The 21683-nt window shown below is 40.6% G+C and overlaps 1 protein-coding gene across 11 annotated transcripts in view; it reads left to right on the top strand.

Moving 5' to 3' along the window:
* Positions 1–21608, top strand: part of ABCA1 (ATP binding cassette subfamily A member 1) — a 177282-nt gene extending 155674 nt beyond the window's left edge. For all 11 annotated transcript variants that reach the window (XM_082403724.1, XM_082403720.1, XM_082403726.1 and 8 more), the window contains 16 exons: positions 417–491; positions 1471–1640; positions 2865–3042; positions 5095–5210; positions 5301–5445; positions 7081–7204; positions 8624–8753; positions 9023–9143; positions 9936–9998; positions 10627–10733; positions 13932–14073; positions 14473–14607; positions 15627–15730; positions 16341–16433; positions 17093–17336; positions 17967–21608. In XM_082403724.1, the coding sequence (XP_082259850.1) occupies positions 417–491; positions 1471–1640; positions 2865–3042; positions 5095–5210; positions 5301–5445; positions 7081–7204; positions 8624–8753; positions 9023–9143; positions 9936–9998; positions 10627–10733; positions 13932–14073; positions 14473–14607; positions 15627–15730; positions 16341–16433; positions 17093–17336; positions 17967–18107 (2088 nt within the window). In that variant the 3' untranslated portion in view covers positions 18108–21608. The remainder of the gene's footprint in view (positions 1–416; positions 492–1470; positions 1641–2864; positions 3043–5094; positions 5211–5300; positions 5446–7080; positions 7205–8623; positions 8754–9022; positions 9144–9935; positions 9999–10626; positions 10734–13931; positions 14074–14472; positions 14608–15626; positions 15731–16340; positions 16434–17092; positions 17337–17966) is intronic.
* The last annotated feature ends 75 nt before the right edge of the window (positions 21609–21683 follow it).

The raw sequence follows: 21683 nt of genomic DNA, 5'->3' as shown, positions 1-21683 counted from the left end.
GTCACAGACAGCAGGGATTGTCTTAGAGTCTGTATCTCTGCCCTTGAGGCACAGACCCCATGTCTGATGCATCTGCATATTGAGTGTAGTTCTGGGTCTTAGGAGGATGTCAAGGGAGCACGGTGAAGAATCCTCACCACCAGTTACAGCCAGACATCTACATCTTGGGACTTTGACTCACAGGGTTTCCCTCTGGTTCCTTTAAGACCTGTGGCTCTTGGCAACAACACTGCTTTAGACTTCTGGTCCCTTGTTTCTCAGGAGCCAGTTATTCAGTGGCTTCAAGGTTCATTTCAATGAATGATGCAGTGGCAGTGTTGCCCTTCACAAGGTTGTCCCATTGTCCACAGACTCCAGACTTCCTGTTGCCCTCCCCTGTGAACCATCCCGCTGAGGCAGCTTTCTGTCATTCACAGGACAGTTCTGCAGATCGATTTCTCAGCAGCTTGGGAAGGTTCATGACAGGACTGGACACGAAGAATAATGTCAAGGTAAAGCCCTTTGTTCCAATAGCTTTTTGTTTTTTTGTTTTTTTTTTTTGGCCGCTCCTTGCTGCTTGAGGGATCTTAGTTACCCAACCAGGGATTGACCCCGGTCCCCAGGGCAGTGATAGCACCGAGTCCTAACCACTGGACCAGGGAATTCCCTCCAATAGCTTTTAAAGTTGTTTTTTTTTTTTTTTTTAAGATTTTTGATGTGGACCATTTTTAAATTAATTAATTAATTAATTTATGGCTGTGTTGGGTCTTCGTTTCTGTACGAGGGCTTTCTCTAGTTGTGGCAAGCGGGGGCCACTCTTCATCGCGGTGCGCGGGCCTCTCACTATCGCGGCCTCTCGTTGCAGAGCACAGGCTCCAGACGCGCAGGCTCAGTAGCTGTGGCTCACGGGCCCAGTTGCTCTGCGGCATGTGGGATCTTCCCAGACCAGGGCTCGAACCCGTGTCCCCTGCATTGGCAGGCAGATTCTCAACCACTGCGCCACCAGGGAAGCCCCCTCCAATAGCTTTTTGATGAACAATAATCCCTATGTTCCCCTGAAGTACTTTCAGCTCATGATAACATTGATTCATGACAGAAATATCTCTTAATTTTACTGGTGAGGCTGTACAATATGATGACGAGAACTTGCTTTGCCACCAGTCACGCCAGGGGAACCATTATGAACTTGACCGAGTTACTTAACCTATTTAAGCCTCAGTTTCCTAATCTATAAAATGCAGGCAGTAATCGTGGCTACCTCAAAGCTATGGTGAGGGTTAAATGAGTTAAAGGTAGCACAGTGCCTGGCCACACGGTCAGTGCTGGGCACACCCTGGCCGCTGTTACCTCTTTGCCATGTTGTCTGATCATGTTCTGTCTCGTGGTATGACTGGAATTTCTGAAGTGCACATGCATGTTTTGTGTGTGTGCACCTACCTCCGGGAGCAGGGTTTGGGAGCAGTACCTCACACCTGGTATGTTTTAATTCAGGTGTGGTTCAACAACAAGGGCTGGCACGCCATCAGCTCTTTCTTGAATGTCATCAACAATGCCATTCTCCGGGCCAACCTGCAGAAGGGAGAGAACCCTAGCCAGTATGGGATTACTGCCTTCAATCACCCCCTGAACCTCACCAAGCAGCAGCTCTCGGAAGTGGCTCTGTAAGTATCCCTGTGTCTGAATCGGGAGAGGGAGAGGGTGTTTGGGGGAATCATGGAGCAGGGGAAGGAAGTATGAAGCTGGTTGTAGAGTAACAGCTGGGGAAACAGGTTCATTATGGTATGTTTGGGTTGGTCCAGGCTCTGGACAGAAAATGATCAGTTTATGAATTGGCTGGGCAGGGATTAAACTGCAGAAGATACATGACTCTGATATATCAAAGCCATTTTTACATTTAGGGAATTCACATAAAGTAAGTTAAATTGTTAATATAATTCTAAAATATTTTAACTCACCCTTAACACAGTGTTTAATAAAAAAATCAGTTTCATTTGTTTTGAAATCACTATTTTTAAACTTGGCGAAACATGCTTTTGTCAGCTTGTGTTTAATTCCTTGAGTGTGTGTGTGTGTGTGTGTGTGAGTGTGAAGTTAAAACCAGTATAATCTAGTTCAGAGTGTATAGCCTTTGAAATCATAGAGATCTGGGTTTGAATCTGGTTTCTAAACTTTCCAGATGTATGGTATTAAGTGAGGCAATTCATGTAAATTGCCAAGTCCGGCCTTCAACACATGGTTGATATTCAACACATGTTAGGTTCCTTTCCTGTATGTGGAGCATGGCACAGTTATTACTTCTGCTTCACTCGTATAGAATATCAATATATGTCACTAGGATCTTTATACCAAGCTTATGTAACATTTATGCAGAGAAATAGTTTATATTATACCCCATTTCATGGATTTACAAGACTATTCTTATAATAAGGATCTGATGGAATTTTTGTACATGTTACGTTGATACGCCACGAGCTTTTGTTGTCAAACTTATTTATAGCCAGAAATTGTTGTTTGAATAGTTTCATACTAATATTTCTGCTTTATTAAGTTTTCAAGCTACACTACTCCCTTATGTGTGAAAATTTACAACTTGTTGCTCATAGAAGGACAAGAATAGTGGAACAAAGTGAATGCCGTTAGGCCACTATTAGACTTCCTTTAATAGTTTCATTTTGGCAGTAGACCCTTTTGACCTCAGTAGAATCAGTTTGCATTTGAATTATCGAGTTTTTTTTTTTTTTTTTTTTTACTTGAAAATAATCATCTTTAACCCTGAATAAAATATATGTGGTGAAGAGATTTTTTTTCCCTGGGCTATGCTTCAAATATTTGTGTGTGTATGTGTCCCTGATTGAGTCCTCAGCTGCACTGTCTGTCTTTTTCAGGATGACCACATCAGTGGACGTCCTCGTGTCCATCTGTGTCATCTTTGCGATGTCCTTCGTCCCGGCCAGCTTTGTCGTGTTCCTGATCCAGGAGCGGGTCAGCAAAGCGAAGCACCTGCAGTTCATCAGCGGAGTGAAGCCTGTCATCTACTGGCTCTCCAATTTTGTCTGGGACATGGTAAGAATGCTGGTCTGCTGCTGCTATATAAACCTCCATCAGGGCTCTGGATTGGATGGATGAAAGAGCTCCTGGCCATCAGCAGGAGATGTTCTAGCTAGTCCAAAGATGAACAAAAGAGGAAAAGGCAGGTGCAGTTGTACACTTCCATGTGACCAAACACAGCCTTAAGCCCAGGGCTGATCTCACACCAGAGGAAATCTGTCCACATGGACTGCAATTCATACCACCACCACCTCATTCCCTAAGTGACAACTTTTCAAAGAAACTGAGGTGGAAGACTTAGTCAAAACTCAAAGCCAGTGCCTCTAACTTGTCTGATAGAGCTTTAACCTCCAGAGTCAGGGTGCTCTTTGTCTTACTAGGAAACATTTGAAAACTTTATATGTTTTGCTGGAAGCTTATCCATCCATTGCAAATCTATTTTCATGCCAGCTGTAATATATTGCTTCTATTTGGACCAATATGGAGAACTTCAAAGAATTCTGAAGTTCTAATTTTTATAAAGTGGAGTTGAAATGTGTCTCCCTATGGGGTCCATTAATTTGTAGGCCACACAGAGGAAATTTAATTCTTCTCCCACTGGACAGCCCTTCAGATATTTGAAGACATCCGTCATTTATCCTAAGTCTTCCCCAGATAAGATGATATATGAGAACATACTTTGTAATCTCTAGATCACTGTACAGATGTGAGTGATGATGGTGATGTCTGTGTTGATTATAGCAAGCCTCTCAGACTTGTCATTGTTCTGACCTGATTGCCTCTCTGCGGCCATGCTCCATATTGTTAATAAGCCATTTGAAAAGCAAAGCCCAGAATTAACGTTACATTCAGGCTGTGGTCTGAATGGTTATGAGTCTAGAGGGAGTTGATCTTATCCCATATTCCTATTACTCAGCCCAAGGGTATTTCATCTTGGAAGCAGCACTGTCTTGTTGGCAACTTGGCAGTGAGCTGTTTCACAGGTATTGTTTATGGGGTCTCTTTCACTGTATACTAATGCAATTGACTTTTTTGAACCTTTATATTTATATACGAATCTAAAACTTGATATATATATATCAAACTTTATATATAGCTTTGTATATAAATATAAAGGTTATTAAAAACATATATAAAAGTTTATATTTATCCCCGTTAAACTGAATTTTATGTAGTGTCCATTTGTTTTGGTTTTATCTTGATCCAGTAATTGCTTTATTGAGTAAGCACATACATACTGACTGCTCACTACGTGTCTGACTCTGCCAGGCATTGCAGATTCGGAGATGAAAAGATCAAGTCCCTGACTCAGGAATACCACTTATCTTCCTGTGTATTATCTGTCCCTCACTGCTTTAGAACCTCTGAAATTTGCTATAACCATGTCTTCATCTAAGTTGTTTGAAAAGCACAATTGAGTAGGATGGGACTGAGACAGAGAGCCCTGTGGTCTGAAGCTACAAATACTTCTAACAGCTGACAAGCCCACTACCACCTCCCTGCCTCTGCTCTGCTCTGCCAGCTATGAATTCCCGTAATTGTCCTGTGGTCAAGTCTTTGTTTCTGCATTTTAATGCTTGAGACACTGTCAGGACAGACTTTAAAATTAGTCTCAGTGTGATGAAACAGTTCTGACATTCATGTTATGAGTGCTTACCTCATAAATAGATCACAAGTGAGCTTGAACTTGGGCAGACTATAATACAGCATTAATGATGAAGCAGACACAGTCGTCTTCGGGAAGAATAACGGCAGCTTACTTGCTACCTGTGAAATTGAAATTACTCTGACTGGGAATCCATCGTTCAGTAAGTTTACTGAGCGTGACACCTTGGCTTACCTGTTGGAAAGACAGAAAGGACGTGCAGTTTATAAAATCAGCCGGGGGTAAAATGCTTGTCAACACATATTGTCCAGTATTTTGATTAATAGTTCTTGTGGCTTCATTAATTCAAAGTTCTTCTTCAATATGTTTATCTGCCCTTTCTTGTCTGATGATGATGAAGACTTGAGACGTGTTGTATCTTTGACTTAGGGGTGACCTTGATTTCCTCGTTTCACTTTTAGTGCAACTATGTGGTCCCTGCCACGCTGGTCATTATCATCTTCATCTGCTTCCAGCAGAAGTCCTATGTGTCCTCCACCAACCTGCCTGTGCTAGCCCTTCTCCTGCTGCTGTATGGGTAAGGCACCTCTGGATGGGGCATATGGTATCAGATGTCAGGGGGAAGACAGGGGACACCCAGTGGACATGTGTCTTTGTGCCTCACCAGGTGGTCCATCACACCTCTCATGTACCCAGCCTCCTTCGTGTTCAAGATCCCCAGCACAGCCTACGTGGTCCTCACCAGCGTGAACCTCTTCATCGGCATCAATGGCAGCGTGGCCACTTTTGTGCTGGAGCTCTTCACCAACAATGTGAGCTCTGCAGAAAGAGATGCTGGGATGAGCATAGTGTTTAGTCATGATCTTATTCCGCTTGCCTGCGGTGTTGACACCGTGGACCACTCTGTCCTTTTGCAGAGTCTGTCTGTCTTTCCTGGGTTTGCATACCATCTCTCGCTTCTCCTTTTCCTTATATGTCTCTGATCACATTTTTCTGTTTCCTTTGACAAGTTCTTGTATACTCCTTTCTGTTTAAATGTTGCTTTCCCCAGTATTCAGTTCTCTGGCATCTTGTTTCCCACTTTAGATGCTCTCTCTGGGTGATGGCATTCATGCTGGAAGATTTCACCACCACCTCTCAGTGCCTCATATTGTTCTCTCTCACATCCATGCATACCTTTAGCCCTGACTCTCCTTTTGAACTCTATTCTCATGTTCTCACTTGCCCAGTGGATGGCTCCATTTAGATTAACTGAAGGACACCCCAGACTGGCCATGTCCTAAATCATCTTCCCCCCAGAACCCAGTATTTCTCTTGCCATTCCTGTCATGCTGGATGGCATTACCATCTACCCAGTCACCCCAGCTGGGGCAATATTAGAGCCATCTTATATGCTTTGCTTTTGCTTATTTCCCACATTCAGTTGGTTACCTTGCCAGTTCCTCCCATTACAGATCTCTTAAACAAGGTTCCCTGTCCATTCTTGTTGTCATTGCCTTCATCCAGACATCTTAACTTAGCCCACAAAGCCTTTCGGAGGAGTACAACCCTTCCTTGACAGTTCCCACCACACTCTTTCCCAAGACATGGTAAGCTTTGGCTGAGTGGTCCCTTCAACCCTCCATACTCCTGTAGGCCTGGTTCAAGATCCCCAGCACAGCCGACGTGGTCCTTACTAGCGTGAACCTCTTCATGGGCGTCAATGGCAGTGTGGCACTTTGGCGCTGGAGCTCTTCACCAACAATGTGAGATACTACCCAATTCTGTGACTCCTCTGTCACGGAATTGGGTAGTATCTCACTAACCCTTCATGACTGAGCTTGAATGTGAAGCTTTCCTTACCTGCCTTATGGGAGGTGCTCTCTCTTCCCTGTGCTCCCAAAGCCCACACAGTTCATGCCTCCAGTACAACACATCCAGTTATGTAGCAATTTCCTGTTTCCATGTTTCTTTTCCTCAGAGTAGAGACTAGACTGTTTCTTATTAATCTCTGCCTCTCCTGTGCCCTGCCACAGTGCATCCGGCACATAGCAACTTACTCAGGTGTTGGGTATTTGGCCACTGCTGGATTGATGTATTCGAGAAGAATTTTTTAAACTCCAACAAAATCCTGAAACGGAAGTATTGACCCAGACATGAGCAATTTGCTTTTAAAATGCTAAGCAGATATTTTATGATGGATTAGCTTCTGATTAAATATAATCATGTTTCTAAACTTTGCTCATATTTCTCCCATACTCATAGCGTTATTCCAGATTTTCTAAAGAGCAAAATTTTATTACGTTATATATCATCCTCTATGGCTACTGCTATTTATTGGTATCTGAATTCAAAGATTCAGTTTGACCTCAGGGAATCAAATTTTTTTTTCACTTCCATATTTTAGACTTTGGTAAATTTTTAGCCTGAATCACGAAAGACAGTCTCTCTCTGTCTTATTTTTTTAGAAGCTGAATAACATCAATGATATCCTGAAGTCGGTGTTCTTGATCTTCCCACATTTTTGCCTGGGACGGGGGCTCATTGACATGGTGAAAAACCAGGCAATGGCTGATGCCTTGGAAAGGTTTGGTGAGTGACAGTAGTGGCTGTAGGATGTTTTAATAGAGATGGCAGTTTGCATGGACCTTGGTACTTTGGCCTTTGTTTTGGAAAGAGGGTGGTGACTGGGCACAGGACTTCTCTCCACTGATAGGACTCATGTCAGTACAGCTGGCTGTGGCATGGGTCTTGTGACACAACCATTTGTCTGAAAGATGAGACAGTAATTTTGGAGGTGAGGAAAATATTGGCTTAAGCTTGGACCCAGTGCCTGATACCACTGGTGGGGTTTGCCAGAGTCATTGGAAAAGTCAAACAACAGCTTTGAGAATTAGATACAGGCCAGAGAATCAGAAGGAAAGATGCAAACTTTGGCTCTATTGGGAAAATCATGGACCTGCAGATGGGGTCATATATTACCTTTTACACAGTCTATAAAAAGGTAATTTACCGCAGCTCTTTCTACATTTAGAGTCTTTAAATTTATTTCTCCTGTGGCCACATTACTATTCTTTATTGACTGGCTCATATAGTTAGATGGGCCATGTTATTTAATGGGCATAGAAAAGGGACTTTTTTTAAACTTGGAGGTACAAGGAGATATATAAGGATTTTAAGGAATATTTACATAAAACCAGATGAGTTGAGTCACCAGGTTACATTATATGCTATTGAAAGGGGCATCTTTTAAATGTGCTTTCTAATCTTTCTTAGTGAAGCTTATAATTTGTTAAAATACTGACCCTAAAAATTACCCTGGATTGTTTGCCTTTTTACAAAGGATTTTTGGCATGTTTCATTAAAATGGAAACATTAGGGACTTCCCTAGTGGTGCAATGGTTAAGAATCCGCCTGCCAATGCAGGGGACACGGGTTCAATCCCTGGTCCAGGAAGATCCCACATGCTGTGGGGCAACTAAGCCCGGGCGCAACAACTACTGAGCCTGCGCTTCAGAGCCCACAAGCCACAACTACTAAGCCCGCATGCTGCAACTACTGAAGCCCACGCGCCTAGAGCACATGCTCCGCAACGAGAAGCCACTGCAATGAGAAGCCCGTGCACTGCAGCAAAGAGTAGCCCCCGCTCGCTGCAACTAGAGATAGCCTGTGCACAGCAACGAAGACCCAACGCAGCCAAAAAATAATAATAATAATAGTAAATAAGTAAATAAATAAATCTTTAAAAAAAAATGGAAACATTAGATTTCTTAAATGAAGTTACAGTTCAAATACATGTTATCTCTGAAATTCTGATTGATACTGTTTCATAGTATGTTTCCCCAAAACCTTACCCTAAATCAGATTTGGAAAGTGGTGACTCCCTTATTTTTTCCTCCTGGCCACGGGCCATAAACATTGGTATTTCTAGGAATGTAGGCCTGAATTTGAGGAAGGGCCATGGTCTCTGGTGCCTCCATTCTGACTGGATCTCTGCATTGTGTCTACCAGGGGAGAATCGCTTTGTCTCGCCACTGTCTTGGGACTTGGTGGGACGAAACCTCTTCGCCATGGCCGTGGAGGGGGTGGTGTTCTTCCTCATCACTGTGTTGATCCAGTACCGATTCTTCATCAGGCCCAGGTGAGCTTTCTCTCAGAACTCACAGAGCACCTGGTTGATGGTCACGGAGGAGGAACACAGGGAACACTCGCCGGTGGTGGTTGGATTGACTGAACTCAAAGCAGAAAATCAAACTGATTTTCCTCATGTGGGCATCTCCCGGCCCACAACACTGCCGACAACTCTGGAGTGTGGGTTTTACAGGACTGCTTTAGAAACTGGGTCTTTGACTTAGAAAATAACTTGAAAAGTTGATTTGGTTTTTTTTTTCTTAATTTTTTCCCCCTAAGACCTGTAATGGCAAAGCTTCCTCCTCTGAATGATGAGGATGAAGATGTGAGGAGGGAGAGACAGAGAATTCTTGATGGTGGAGGACAGAATGACATCTTGGAAGTTAAGGAGCTGACTAAGGTGAGGCAATGAGGACAGGCTATAACAACTTGTCTTCAATTTTTTCAGCTTTATATGTTGGAAACTAGCATTTTGCTGACTCAATAAAAAGAACATGCTTCCTAAAATGTGCATCTATACCAAGTTTCTGTCAATTTAATTTTATTTAAAATACACCCATGGGGACTTCTTAATTAAAGAAATCCTACTGAAAATAATTATACTGTGAATTCTCATTCTTGAGTATATTTGTTTTTCACACTTACATTTATGTATTAGTTATTAAAACATCTAATATTGTGTATCGAGGCAAAGCTGAAGTTGATAGAATAATGATTGATTTTGAGTTTCATGGTCCAAAAAGCTGGTAGATCTCCATTGCTTAAGAAGAGGGTCTATTTCAGCCCTTTCTAGGTGCCAGAATCCCAACAAATTCACTTTTTTGTAATCTGTTCAATATTTGCAATGTTTTGATAAATTATTACCCTGTAAAATTTAGTTTTTAAAATATCTACAATGTCTTTACATATTAAATGACAATTATATAGATATTAATGACCAATATGTTTTTTAAAAGTCTGACATTAGATTAAAAAATAAAAAGAAATTCACTTGTATTTTGAGCTTCAGGGTCATTCAGAAGCCAGTTGCCACAGAGACAGACCAAGGCTTTAGCACATCACATGTGTGACTTAGTTTTATCGATAAGTCTTATTTCGTGGTGTGTTTAGGTCATAATTCCCTCTTCCACAGTTGCCTGGGACAGCTGTGAGTCACTGCAGCTCATGAATTTTTGCATTTTGTTTGTTGCAGGTATATAGAAGGAAGAGGAAACCTGCCGTCGACAGGATTTGCGTTGGCATTCCTCCTGGTGAGGTAAAGACACTTTGTCTACCTTGTGTTTGCCTCTATTAATTCAGACTGTCTCTACTACAATCAAACAATAATGTCTGTAAGGGGTTAAAAGTGGTTTTTAAAAGGCTTCTCCATTTATATCTGTGTGGAGCAATCAGTCATTGAAAGGATGGGGGCCCCATATAGCAATAATTTTGGATAATCTCAGACAATGTAAGAAAAGTATGCACATTCAAAAAGTGATTTTGTGATCCATTCCTGGTGATAATGAAATTCAAATAGATTTTAAAAGATAGATTTTCTCCTGTCTCGTTTATGTGTGTATTCTTGTATGCCCTTTAGCCAGATTAGATGGTGAAATTTGACTTGTTGGCTTTCATTACTGTTTTTCACACATTAACTTTGGCCTTAACCTGACGACTCAAATAATACTTACAAATACACCCACACTTTAAATGGTTTCATTATAAAACGTATGTTTAAATATCTATATGATTTCTTAAGACCAAGAAAATAGTTGACTCTTCATTAAGAATGATGTTTTAGGATCATGTTACATGAAAATGAAGCTGAGGTGACTATTTTATAAGGGTCATTTATATTCAGATTTTTAGTAGTTTACTTATACAACTTACCCAATCTTTTTCAGTGCTTTGGACTTCTAGGTGTCAATGGGGCTGGGAAATCATCAACTTTCAAGATGTTAACGGGAGATACCACTGTTACCAGAGGAGATGCTTTTCTTAACAAAAATAGGTGAGAAAAGAAGTCTATGTTTTGCCACAAAGACTTTTTTTAAAACTTTATTTGAATGAATATGTTGTTATTTTTCTGATTATAACAATACTGTGTAGTTTCTAAAAATGTTGAAATATAGTAAACTGTAAAGAAGAAAATAAAAGTCATCCATAATCCCAGTACCTAGAGATAACTACTATTTACATTTCATTTTAGTCTCACTCTGTTTTTTTTTTAACAGCTTTATTCAGGTATGATTTACATGCCATACAATTTACTTGTTTTAAGAGTATAAGAAGTGACTTTTAGGCAATTTACAGAATTGTGCAACCATTACCACAATACAATTTTAGAACATTCCCATCACCCCAGATCTCTCTACTTTATATACACATATAAATGTATTATAAAATTGTCATCATACTACATCTAGATTTTTAAATTAGTTTTTTTTGTTGTTAATGACTGTACTATATTTCCCAGTGGGTTACGTATTCTAAGATGTAGAATTTTTGCTGCATAAAATGCATCTATGTACATGTACCTATAGTTTATTTCACCAATTCCTTATTGTTAGACATTTGTTCCTGTTTTTCGTTAAATATGTCCTTGTATTCATCTTGGTTGTTTCCTCGGGGAAAATTCCTACAAGATAAAATTATCTATATACTTGCCAAGTTGCCCTCACTAAAGGGTGTGCCAACTGTTGGTGTCACCATGGGCTATTATCCGAGAGTGCACAGATCACTAAGCAGTCTGATCGTAAGGGGTACAGTACACTTTAGAGTCCTGTTAGGCAATGTTACGCTCGAGCACTCGAAATACGTGGGACTTCTCTGGGCTTTTTATATGGAGAGACGGTACATGGCAGTGGCTTTCAAACTCTTTGATCATGACCCATAATACCAAAATCGATACATTTTACCTCTCAACCCAGTAAATACACAAAAACACATAAACAGGCATATAGCTTAAATAAAAGTTTTGTAAAACATTACCTACTCTTCGTGCTTGCAGTGCACTCTGATATTTCTTATTCTACTCTCTACCACACCATTTAAAAAATACTGGTTGTGACCCACTAAATTTATTTCACAATGTACTAATGGGTGGTGACTCACAATTTGGACAAGGAGCTGCTAGCCAATAAAATTGAAAAGAGCAAGGAACTTAAGGTACTCATGGCTCTCCTCTGCATCTTACACATTTTTTCAGTAGCAGTGTAAAGGAGGTTTAAGGGAACAGAATTTCTTTTTTTTTTTTTTTTAAATATTGATTTTCGGGGCTTCCCTGGTGGCACAGTGGTTGAGAGTCTGCCTGCCAGTGCGGGGCACACGGGTTCGAGCCCTGGTCTGGGAGGATTCCCACATGTTGCGGAGCGACTGGGCCCGTGGGCCACAATTGCTGAGCCTGCGCATCTGGAGCCTGTGCTCCGCAATAAGAGAGGCCGCGATAGTGAGAGGCCCGCGCACCGCGATGAAGAGTGGCCCCCACTTGCTGCAATTAGAGAAAGCCCTCGCGCGGAAACGAAGACCCAACACAGCCATAAATAAATAAATACATACATTAAAAAAATTAAAAAAAATATTGATTTTCAGTTTAATCAATAAATATTTTCATTTGTATTTCTAAAAACAACATCCTCACACCTAAACAATGAGAATCATTTCTTAACATCATCAAATATCCAGTCAGTTTTAAAACATTTAATAGACAATGGGGAATATTTTATATACTTATTTGTTTATAATTAGTTTATTCCATCTTTAATCTCTAAATTGTCTCTATTTTTTTCTCCCTATATTTTTTAATTGTTGAAGAAACCATGACATTTGTCCTAGAGACTTTTTTTATGCTGGATTTTGCTTTATGCTGATTGAATCTCCAGTGTGTCCTTTAACATGTTTCTCTATTCCCCGTACTTCCTGTAAACTAGCACTTAGATCTAGAAGCTGGCTATAATTCAGGCTTTTTAGTTTCTTTTTTGCAAGGCCATTGCAGAGGTGACCCTGTGTACTTTTATATGAGGCATATGATGCCCAGTTGTCTCTTTTCTTGTGGTGTTAGAAGCCATTAAAAATCATTGTCTGAATCCTTTTTTTTTCAACACTGAAAATTCTATCATTCTTTCTTCCTTGATTAGCTGTAATATTTCTATTAAGGTTAATTTTCTCTTATCAACTATTTGCTTACCCTGAAGTACAGGAGAACAGAATTTCTAGACTAGTTGGCCTAAGGCTACACACCTGCTTTCCCCGTCTTGTTCCTAGTACCAGGCTCCTGGGGCACATAGCAATGGCAGCAATAACTGGCTCAAACCAAGGTTCGTCACAGTGCCTGGTTCTGAGAGCTGGTGTGGGCAGTGTAGCTGTGAGGTCCAGGCACAGGGTCTGTGAGCGCCTCAGTCATAATTCTAGAAAAGGCTGGATCTGGGAGTACTAATTTATATGCAGAGAGGAATGAATACTGCTGATGGGCCAAACTCGTGGTTGTCCAGAGGTGGCTAAAGTGCAGCTATCAGACTGGACGTGACACTGAGCTTTCTCCTACGTCAGGGATCCTTAACCCGAGAACGGCTTCATAGGCCCTAAAAACTGCCCCCACCAATATATGTAAAATTGTGTCTGTAGGTATATTTTTTGTTGTCATCAGATTCTCAGAGGGTCTGTGATCAAAAAAATCCTTCAAAACCAGGAGGATTCCTGGGTTGAGTATTTAGTGGGACCAAGGGGTCTGGATCATGTCATGTGCGAGTCAATGTATGGGCAGCAAAAAGCAGAGGAAGTCACAGCGAGTTGCTGAGCCTCCTCTGACGTGAATGGAGCAACGGAGCACAGGGTGCATGTGACTGGGCCACAGAATCAAGTCAGGGATGGACACTTAGTGTTAAAGCCCCAGGATGGTGTGACTGAGGCTGTTGATAAAGATGGTGCCGCAGCTGGGATGGACTTGGGAATTCTGAAATGGGACTGAGCCTGCAGATTGAGGTGCTGGGGGAGCCAGGTGCAAGGACTGGGCAGGGTGTAGGCCAGAACCCTGACTTCCAGGAGGGGCTGGCATCCTGGGGGCAGAAAGGCTGTTCCTTCAAGCTATAGCAGGTGTGCTCACTGGTATGTTGGTCAGGCACAAGCACTCTTTATAGGAATATTAGGCAAGATGGTCTGATCAGAGTATCTAAATGCTTAAAAACCTGACCAGTTTTGTTTTTCTTTGCAGTATCTTATCAAACATCCACGAAGTACATCAGAACATGGGCTATTGCCCTCAGTTCGATGCCATCACAGAGCTGCTGACTGGAAGAGAACACGTGGAGTTCTTGGCGCTCTTGAGAGGCGTCCCGGAGAGAGAAGTCGGCAAGGTACCGTGGGCACCGGAAAGCCAGCCTGTCTCCCTTGGCATCCTAACAGTGTACCTTACGGCTGTGACCTTCACACATGACCATCGGCTTCAGGCTGTTCTTCCTTGTGGATGCAGCAATATGAAGTGCTGGCTCTTTGCAGCTCCTTTCAGGGTGGGAAGCCGTGGTGGTGGTGGGACAGGGATGGGTGACCTGGCTCACACCGGCGGGCAGAGAGGGAGTGCCGCTCCCACCACGCGAGGCCCTTCCCCCCCTGCTGTTGGCTCCTCCACACTTGCCAGGTCGTGATTGTATAGAATCTGGTCCTACTCAGTGAAAGAGTTTTCATACGCAAGTGTAAGAAAGCATGATAAAATTCCCAAACCCAACAAAGGTCAAGACGCTTTTTATCACCCTTAGGTTGGTGAGTGGGCAATTCGGAAACTGGGCCTCGTGAAGTATGGAGAAAAATATGCTGGGGACTATAGCGGAGGCAATAAGCGCAAGCTCTCGACGGCCATGGCTTTGATTGGCGGGCCTCCTGTGGTGTTTCTGGTGAGTGTGACTGTGAATGGAAAACTTTGTTCTGGCCTGAATGGAAGACATCTCTTTTCTAAAGTCCTTGGTGTCCAGGCCATGCATGACTGGCTTGGCAATGGCAAGCCCCCCTCCCCCGATGAGGAACAACAGGGCAGCCTCAGAGAACCAGAGGGAGGCTCCCTCGTCCCTCTCCTTGACACACACTGGGGTGGCTCTGACATGTGCTCAGATGCTCCAAAAGAGGAGATACTCCAGGGACCTTGTTTCTCTAGCATGGAGAACCCCAACAGGTGCGGCTGAGGCTGGGTGTGTGATTTGACCTTTCTCTGGACCATTCTATATGCCATCTATGTGTTCATCCCCTGAAGACTGAGAGTGTGGATACAGCTTTAGGATCCCCAAGGTAGCACCTGGGTCATATTTCCTTACATACAGATAAATGGAAAACAGAAGGTCAGACTGACAGTGGCCCTTGATCCTTTTTCTTCTGTAGAGGAGAAGAGCACTGAAGTTATTACAGGAAGAAGCCTTGGGCTGAGGCTTTAAAGTTATCCAGACTATTTGGATTTGGAATTTGTTTCTCTAAGACTAGCAAGTACAGTATAACAGGCTAAGCCAGAGTGAACTAGAATTAAAAAAAAAGAAAAGAAAAGGAATTTTACCCAAACCTTAAACTGACTTCAGTAGACATTTCAGACAAAAATAATTTTTAGTATATACTTGTCAGTCATGAAAAGATGGTTGAAACTAAATGACTTTTCCCCTTCCCTTTCTGTTTATTTGGAGAAATTTCATTTCATAAAAAATTAAATTTGAGTTTTCTACTTCAGTGACACGTGTAAAAGTGAACTGGTTGCAAACAGTATGAAATATTCATGTATGTAAGGTCTGGTTCTTTGGTCCATCAAGAAATAAATAGAATGGTAAGTTAAAACTTAGGCTATTTCAGAGATGTTTCTGAATTTAAAACCAAACCTATCTTTAAATTTTTTTTTTCCCAGCACGTAATAGGGCTTATTTTATTCTAATTACAGGATGAACCGACCACAGGCATGGACCCCAAAGCCCGGCGATTCTTGTGGAATTGTGCCTTAAGTATCATCAAGGAAGGGAGATCAGTAGTGCTTACATCTCATAGGTCTGTAGTGAAGACTTAGCTTGGCTTCTTTGTTGTGTAACTTTTAAGTTTTCCAAGTAGTATATATGATCATTGTATAAAAAATAGAAAACACAGAAAGGCAAATAGAAAAAAAAAATTATGATCACCTGACATTGCATCGCTAGGTGACAGCTATTACTGTCATCGGGCAATATATCTTTGCAGAGTTTCCCTATGCAAATCTATACACAGTGTATATGTTTTTTACAAACAAAAATGCAAGCTTTAGCATATATACTAAGTTCTTTTTCCCTTAACAATACTGAGAACATTATTCCAAGTCAGTTAATTTAGATGTGTCATCTTTCTTATAGCTATTAGTGAATAGTATTCCATTAGGATATACCTTAATTTATTTAACCATTCCTCTTTTGTGTAGACATTTGGATCATTTCCAACTTTTTTCACGATTATAAACAGCACAGCAGTGAACAGCGTTTTCCCTACATCTTCATGTATTTGTAGCAGGATGCAATTATGCCCTAGGAAGCTGGGGATCTGTTTCTTTGAAATGCCAGATGTCATGGTGATGTTCTGATGGTTATAGAAGCATCTCTCTAAAACTAAGCCTCATTCTGTTTTCCCACAGTATGGAAGAATGTGAAGCTCTTTGCACTAGGATGGCAATTATGGTCAATGGGCGGTTCAGGTGTCTTGGCAGTGTCCAGCATCTGAAAAATAGGTAACAAAGATGGTTTCTTTGGGATCCCACATACTGAGAAATCGTGTATTTATTGTTTTGTGAGTGTATACATGGTGGCTCTAAAATAAAGGGAAATAAACTGAACAAGATGGTATAGTGGAAAGAATGAGGACTTTGAAGTCAAACAGAGCTGCGTTCAAATTCTGTCTTTACCTTTTATTGGGTTGTGTGCACTTCGGCAAGTTATTTAACCTCTCTGAGAGGCAGTGTTCTAGGAATATCTACTTTCTAGCTTTGTTATAGAGATGTAATGGGAAGATTTATATGTGCCAGTAAGGTTAGAGCATAGGCTCCAGAGTCAAGCACAAGTTGGGTCCACACCCTGGCCCCACCATTTCTGAGCTACGTACCATGAGCAAGTGACTGACTCTCTCGGTTTCAATTTCTCTGTAACATCTGACAGACCTCACAGGTCTAGGTGAGGATTCAGTGAAGTCATGTCTAAAGCCCTCAGCAAGGCAGCTCACATAGAATAGGTATTCAGTACGTGACCACTGGTTCCTGCTCTCTGAAACTTATTTCTGGGTCTGGCAGGGACCTCTCTCTTTCATGGCCCAAGTGGGGTTCTCAGAGTTAAATATTCTTTTGAGAAGTTTCCCGAGGGTCTTCCATTTGGACTTTCTTTTTCCTGCTTTCAGGTTTGGAGATGGTTATACAATAGTCGTACGAATAGCAGGGTCCAACCCTGACCTGAAGCCTGTCCAGGAGTTCTTTGAACTCGCCTTCCCAGGAAGCGTGCTGAAGGAGAAGCACCGGAACATGCTGCAGTACCAGCTTCCCTCTTCACTGTCTTCCCTGGCCAGGATTTTCAGCATCCTTTCCCAGAGCAAAAAGCGACTCCACATAGAAGACTACTCTGTCTCTCAGACAACACTTGACCAAGTAAGCTTAGAGTGTCAAAAACAGATTTGCTTTTCAGGGCAAGGCTTCCTGCCGCTTCTCCACCCCCTGCCCATTGTGGGCCCTAGCACAGTATAGATGAGCTGAGCATGAACTCCTGATCTTCTACTACTAGTTATGCTTTTTCCTAACCTCCCTGAATCTGAAAAGGGAGATGATACTACCAACTTCATAGGGTTAATGTGAGAATAAATTGTCATAATAATCATAAAAACTGCAGTTTTTTATTGAGTATCTGCCACGGGCAGGTATTATGCCAGGTGCCTTATCCCATTTATATTAGATAACATCAGGTACCAAATAGATCCTGGCACTTAGTAGGTGTTCAGTAAATGTTAGTTTTCAACTCTCTTCCCTTTAATCAGGCCTGTATGAGTCAAAGTAAATAGATGATTGAGCAGTTGGTGATTTGGGGGGCAATAATAGAAGGTCAGTTTTTTAGGTTAATGCTTTGTCAAGTATTCCCCTCTCCCTCCCACACACACAATTTTCTAGTTAATCTATTCTATTTATTCAATCTCGTATTCTCTAATTTTCATGTGGGGAAAAATGCAACTAGAATAAAGAGAGCAAATTAGAGGTATTTATAAAGGTCCACCTTTATTTTGACAGGTATTTGTAAACTTTGCCAAGGACCAAAGTGATGATGACCACTTAAAGGACCTGTCATTACACAAAAACCAGACAGTGGTGGATGTTGCAGTTCTCACATCTTTTCTGCAGGATGAGAAAGTGAAAGAAAGTTATGTATGAAGAATCCTGTTCATACAGGGTGGCTAGAAGAAAGGAGGAACTAGACCTTCCTTTGCACTATGTGAAGTGTTCCAGAGGAAAGAGCTGGAAGATTTTGTGGGAAGAGGTAAACTGGATACTGTACTGATACTATTCAATGCAATGCAATTCAATGCAATGAAAACAAAATTCCATTACAAGGGCAGTGCCTTTGTAGCCTATGTCTTGTATGGCTCTCGAGTGAGAAAGACTTGAATTTAGTTTATTACCTTATACTCATGTGAAACTCTAGTATGGAACCCAGCGGACATATGGGTTTGACATACTTTTTTGTTCCTTTGTATTCTAACTGGGGTTGCAACAATAATTCATCAAGTAATCATGGCCAGTGATTGTTTATCAAAATCAAAAGGCATCCTCATTCATTAAGCCGTGCCAAGCCAGGAGACTGGTTTCCCGGTGACACAGCCAGTGCCGGCAATGAGTGCACCGGAATTACTAATGCCAAGTTGCTCAGAAAGCCCGAAGCACCATGGTGTGTCGTGCACACTGTTGTGAAAGCTGCTCTACTCAGAGTCTGTTGACATCATCAAATATCAGGTGACAAAATGGTTCCATGTGTGGGGAAAGTCCTGCTTTGATTCCCTCTTTGATGAACTGCTCTGATGGTGGTGACATGCAAATTGCAACATGTAAATTGCATGGTAACATGCAAGAGTGAGACTTGGTTTCATTGTTGTCCTTGCTTGGAACCATGAGTCTCCAAGGTTATCTTTGTGGGACTCTTTAAGTATACTTAGATCCTGGTTAAGAAGCAAAGAATCAGCAACTGCATTGTTGGGGCCGCAGGCTGCGGAAGCCAGGGCATGGGATGAAGGAGATGATGCGTTCAAACCAAGGGAGGCCTGTGTCCATTTGTCCTGATTGTCTGCTAACACGGTACAGTGCATCTCAAGATCTTGTTGTTTGATACAAGCATAGTATTATTTCTGGCTTTTTGGATTAATCTAGAATATGAAAAGATGGAGTTGTATTTTGAGAAAAATCTTTGTACTTTTAATGTTATTTGGAATTGTAAGTTCTGTCAGTGACTTTTGAAACCTTAGAATGGCCTCTTTGTAGAACCCTGTGGCACAGAGGAGTATGGCCACACTGCCGCGCTAGCTTTATTTTTTCATGTAAGTTTGCGAATGGATCATCTAATGCCTAGTGACTAGAAAACACTGTGATGGCCAAGATCTCATGACAACATTGTATTTAAGTTTCTTTAAGATCGTTTAGAATACTTTTAGTATCAGTGCATTAATCAAGTATTTTTTGAGTGTATGTTATAACTGAGTATGGATGGATGCGGTGAGGAGATATTAAGTCTCAGTAGATTTCCTGTGCCATGTTTGTCAGCTAACTGGTTTACAAATACAGGTTTTGTTGTGGTTGTGGGAACCCACTGAAAGAATATTGGGCAGCCCACTTTTTGAAAATAGCAACAATGCAAAAGCCAAGAAAGTTTAAATGTCATAAGGGTCACAAGACTATATAATGAATACTTTCACAGAGAAGACAGCTAGCTTCAAAGCTTGTTGAATAACATAAAACTGTGCTTATGGCATTTAGTACCTTCGAATAATTAACTTTGAAAATCTCAGATACCCCATTCTGACAATCTCAAATTTTTCATCTCTTCAATCACTAACCTATCATGAAAAAAAACAACAACAATAAAAAACAGCAAATGCCCCCACGTAAAGATTATCTCAGACTTTTCTAACCCAGTTTAATTTTTTTAGTCAGTAAATACTTGTTAAAAATAATATTGCACTAATGCTTAATGTCATCTGTCTTGAGGCAACAAAATTATGAGAGAAATACTGTTTGGTAAAGTCATCTTTCAGTATCATTACTAATGTCTTCTCCTTTAAAAAAAAATTTAGATATTAACTCTAAAGGTGCAAGATTTCAGATCTATCCAAATCTGTATTTTTTCTTTTAAAATTTACTGTATGTTATCATGCAACTTGTTGCTTGGAAAAAGAAAATGACCTTTAGGGGACTTCCCTGGTGGTCCAGTGGTTAAGACTTCACCTTCCAATGCAGGGGGTGCAGGTTCGATCCCTGGTCGGGGAGCCAAGATCCCACATGCCTCACTGCCAAAAAACCAAAACATAAAACAGAAGCAATATTGTAACAAATTCAATAAAGACTTTAAAAATGGCCCACATCAAAAAATCTTTAAAAAAAAAAAAAAGAAATGAATGCCGATATTTTCTAAAATGATAAACAAGTAATGAAGGCATTTTTCCAATAACTAGTGGTATGAGCTCATATTTTATGCTATCTTTAATGATATAAAACTCATAGAATAATTGTTTCTCCTTGTTCAATATTTTTCAAAATCAAGCTTCTGTTTTCCCATTTCACTAGAATCATGTTCTAATTCTGTATTATATTAAAACCATGAGTAGCTCCTTTTTTTGATTACTTCAAGGCCATATTTTAAAAAATCAAAAGACACTGTGAACTACTTTGAAAAAAAATGCAACATTTCAATATAGATTTAAAGGTTCTCTTAAGCTAGAAAAAGTCTACAGCTACCCATCTACTTCATTAATATTGTTACCTTTTAGACTATCCAAACAGCAATCTTTTAAATTTTTCTGTGTAAGCCTAATTATAGTAGAAATTTTTACAACTCTCTGCTCAGTCAGGTAAAATTTCTATATAATCCCTGTGGAAATGTAACCATGTGAGTTTCAGAAATTTTCGAAAGTGTTTAAAGATTTCGGCTTTTGCTTCTTTTGGACACCTTAAACCTTATTAACTGTGAATATGAAAAATACAAAAGAAAACAATAACAAAGCCCTCTATATGTAAACGCCCAGCATAGGTCATTGTTAAAAAACAAATAACCAAACCTCAAACTACTGTATTTCAACATCTGTACTGAAGCCATATGCATTGTGACTATTAAATGTTGCACAGCATTCACTGTATACTAATCATTGACTAAAGGGATATGTCTGTTTTCTTCTCGTGGTTGTATGTATCAGGTAAAAATTTTTTCCAAAGAGCCATGTGTCATACTGAACCACTTTGACGCTGAGATATTAATTTCTACCCTTGTTACTATTTACTAGTAATAATATAGTGCTATAGTCATATCATTCTAATTCTCTTCAGAATTGTTGCATCCCTTTTTATAGAATGTTTAACCTTCCATAAGGTTTAAGTATTCTGTTCTCCCGTCTTATACCCTATGATGAAGCTATGTTTTTGTGCTTTTTCTTTATCATTGGCCCTTCATTCCAAGCACTTTATGCTGTCTGTAATGGGATCTATTTTTGCACTGGAATATCTGAGAATTGCAAAACTAGACAAAAGTTTCACAGTAGATTTCTAAGTTAAATCCTTTTCATTAAAAGAAAAAAAAGAAAAAAATTTTGTATTGTCAATAACTTTATATGAAGTATTAAAAAGGCATATTTCTATGTTGTAATAAGTCACGAAATAAACCTGTGACAGTTCTGTTGTGGCCTGTACTAATTTATTTTCGTGCATTCATAGCACCACCTACTGTTGGAGCTTATAAAGTCATTACAG

This window comes from Balaenoptera borealis (assembly GCF_965194805.1).
Source record: "Balaenoptera borealis genome assembly, chromosome: 8".
In the NCBI taxonomy this organism is placed as follows: Eukaryota; Metazoa; Chordata; class Mammalia; order Artiodactyla; family Balaenopteridae; genus Balaenoptera; species Balaenoptera borealis.
Note: the sequence above shows the minus strand (reverse complement) of the source record. Positions and strands in the feature narration are given on the sequence as shown.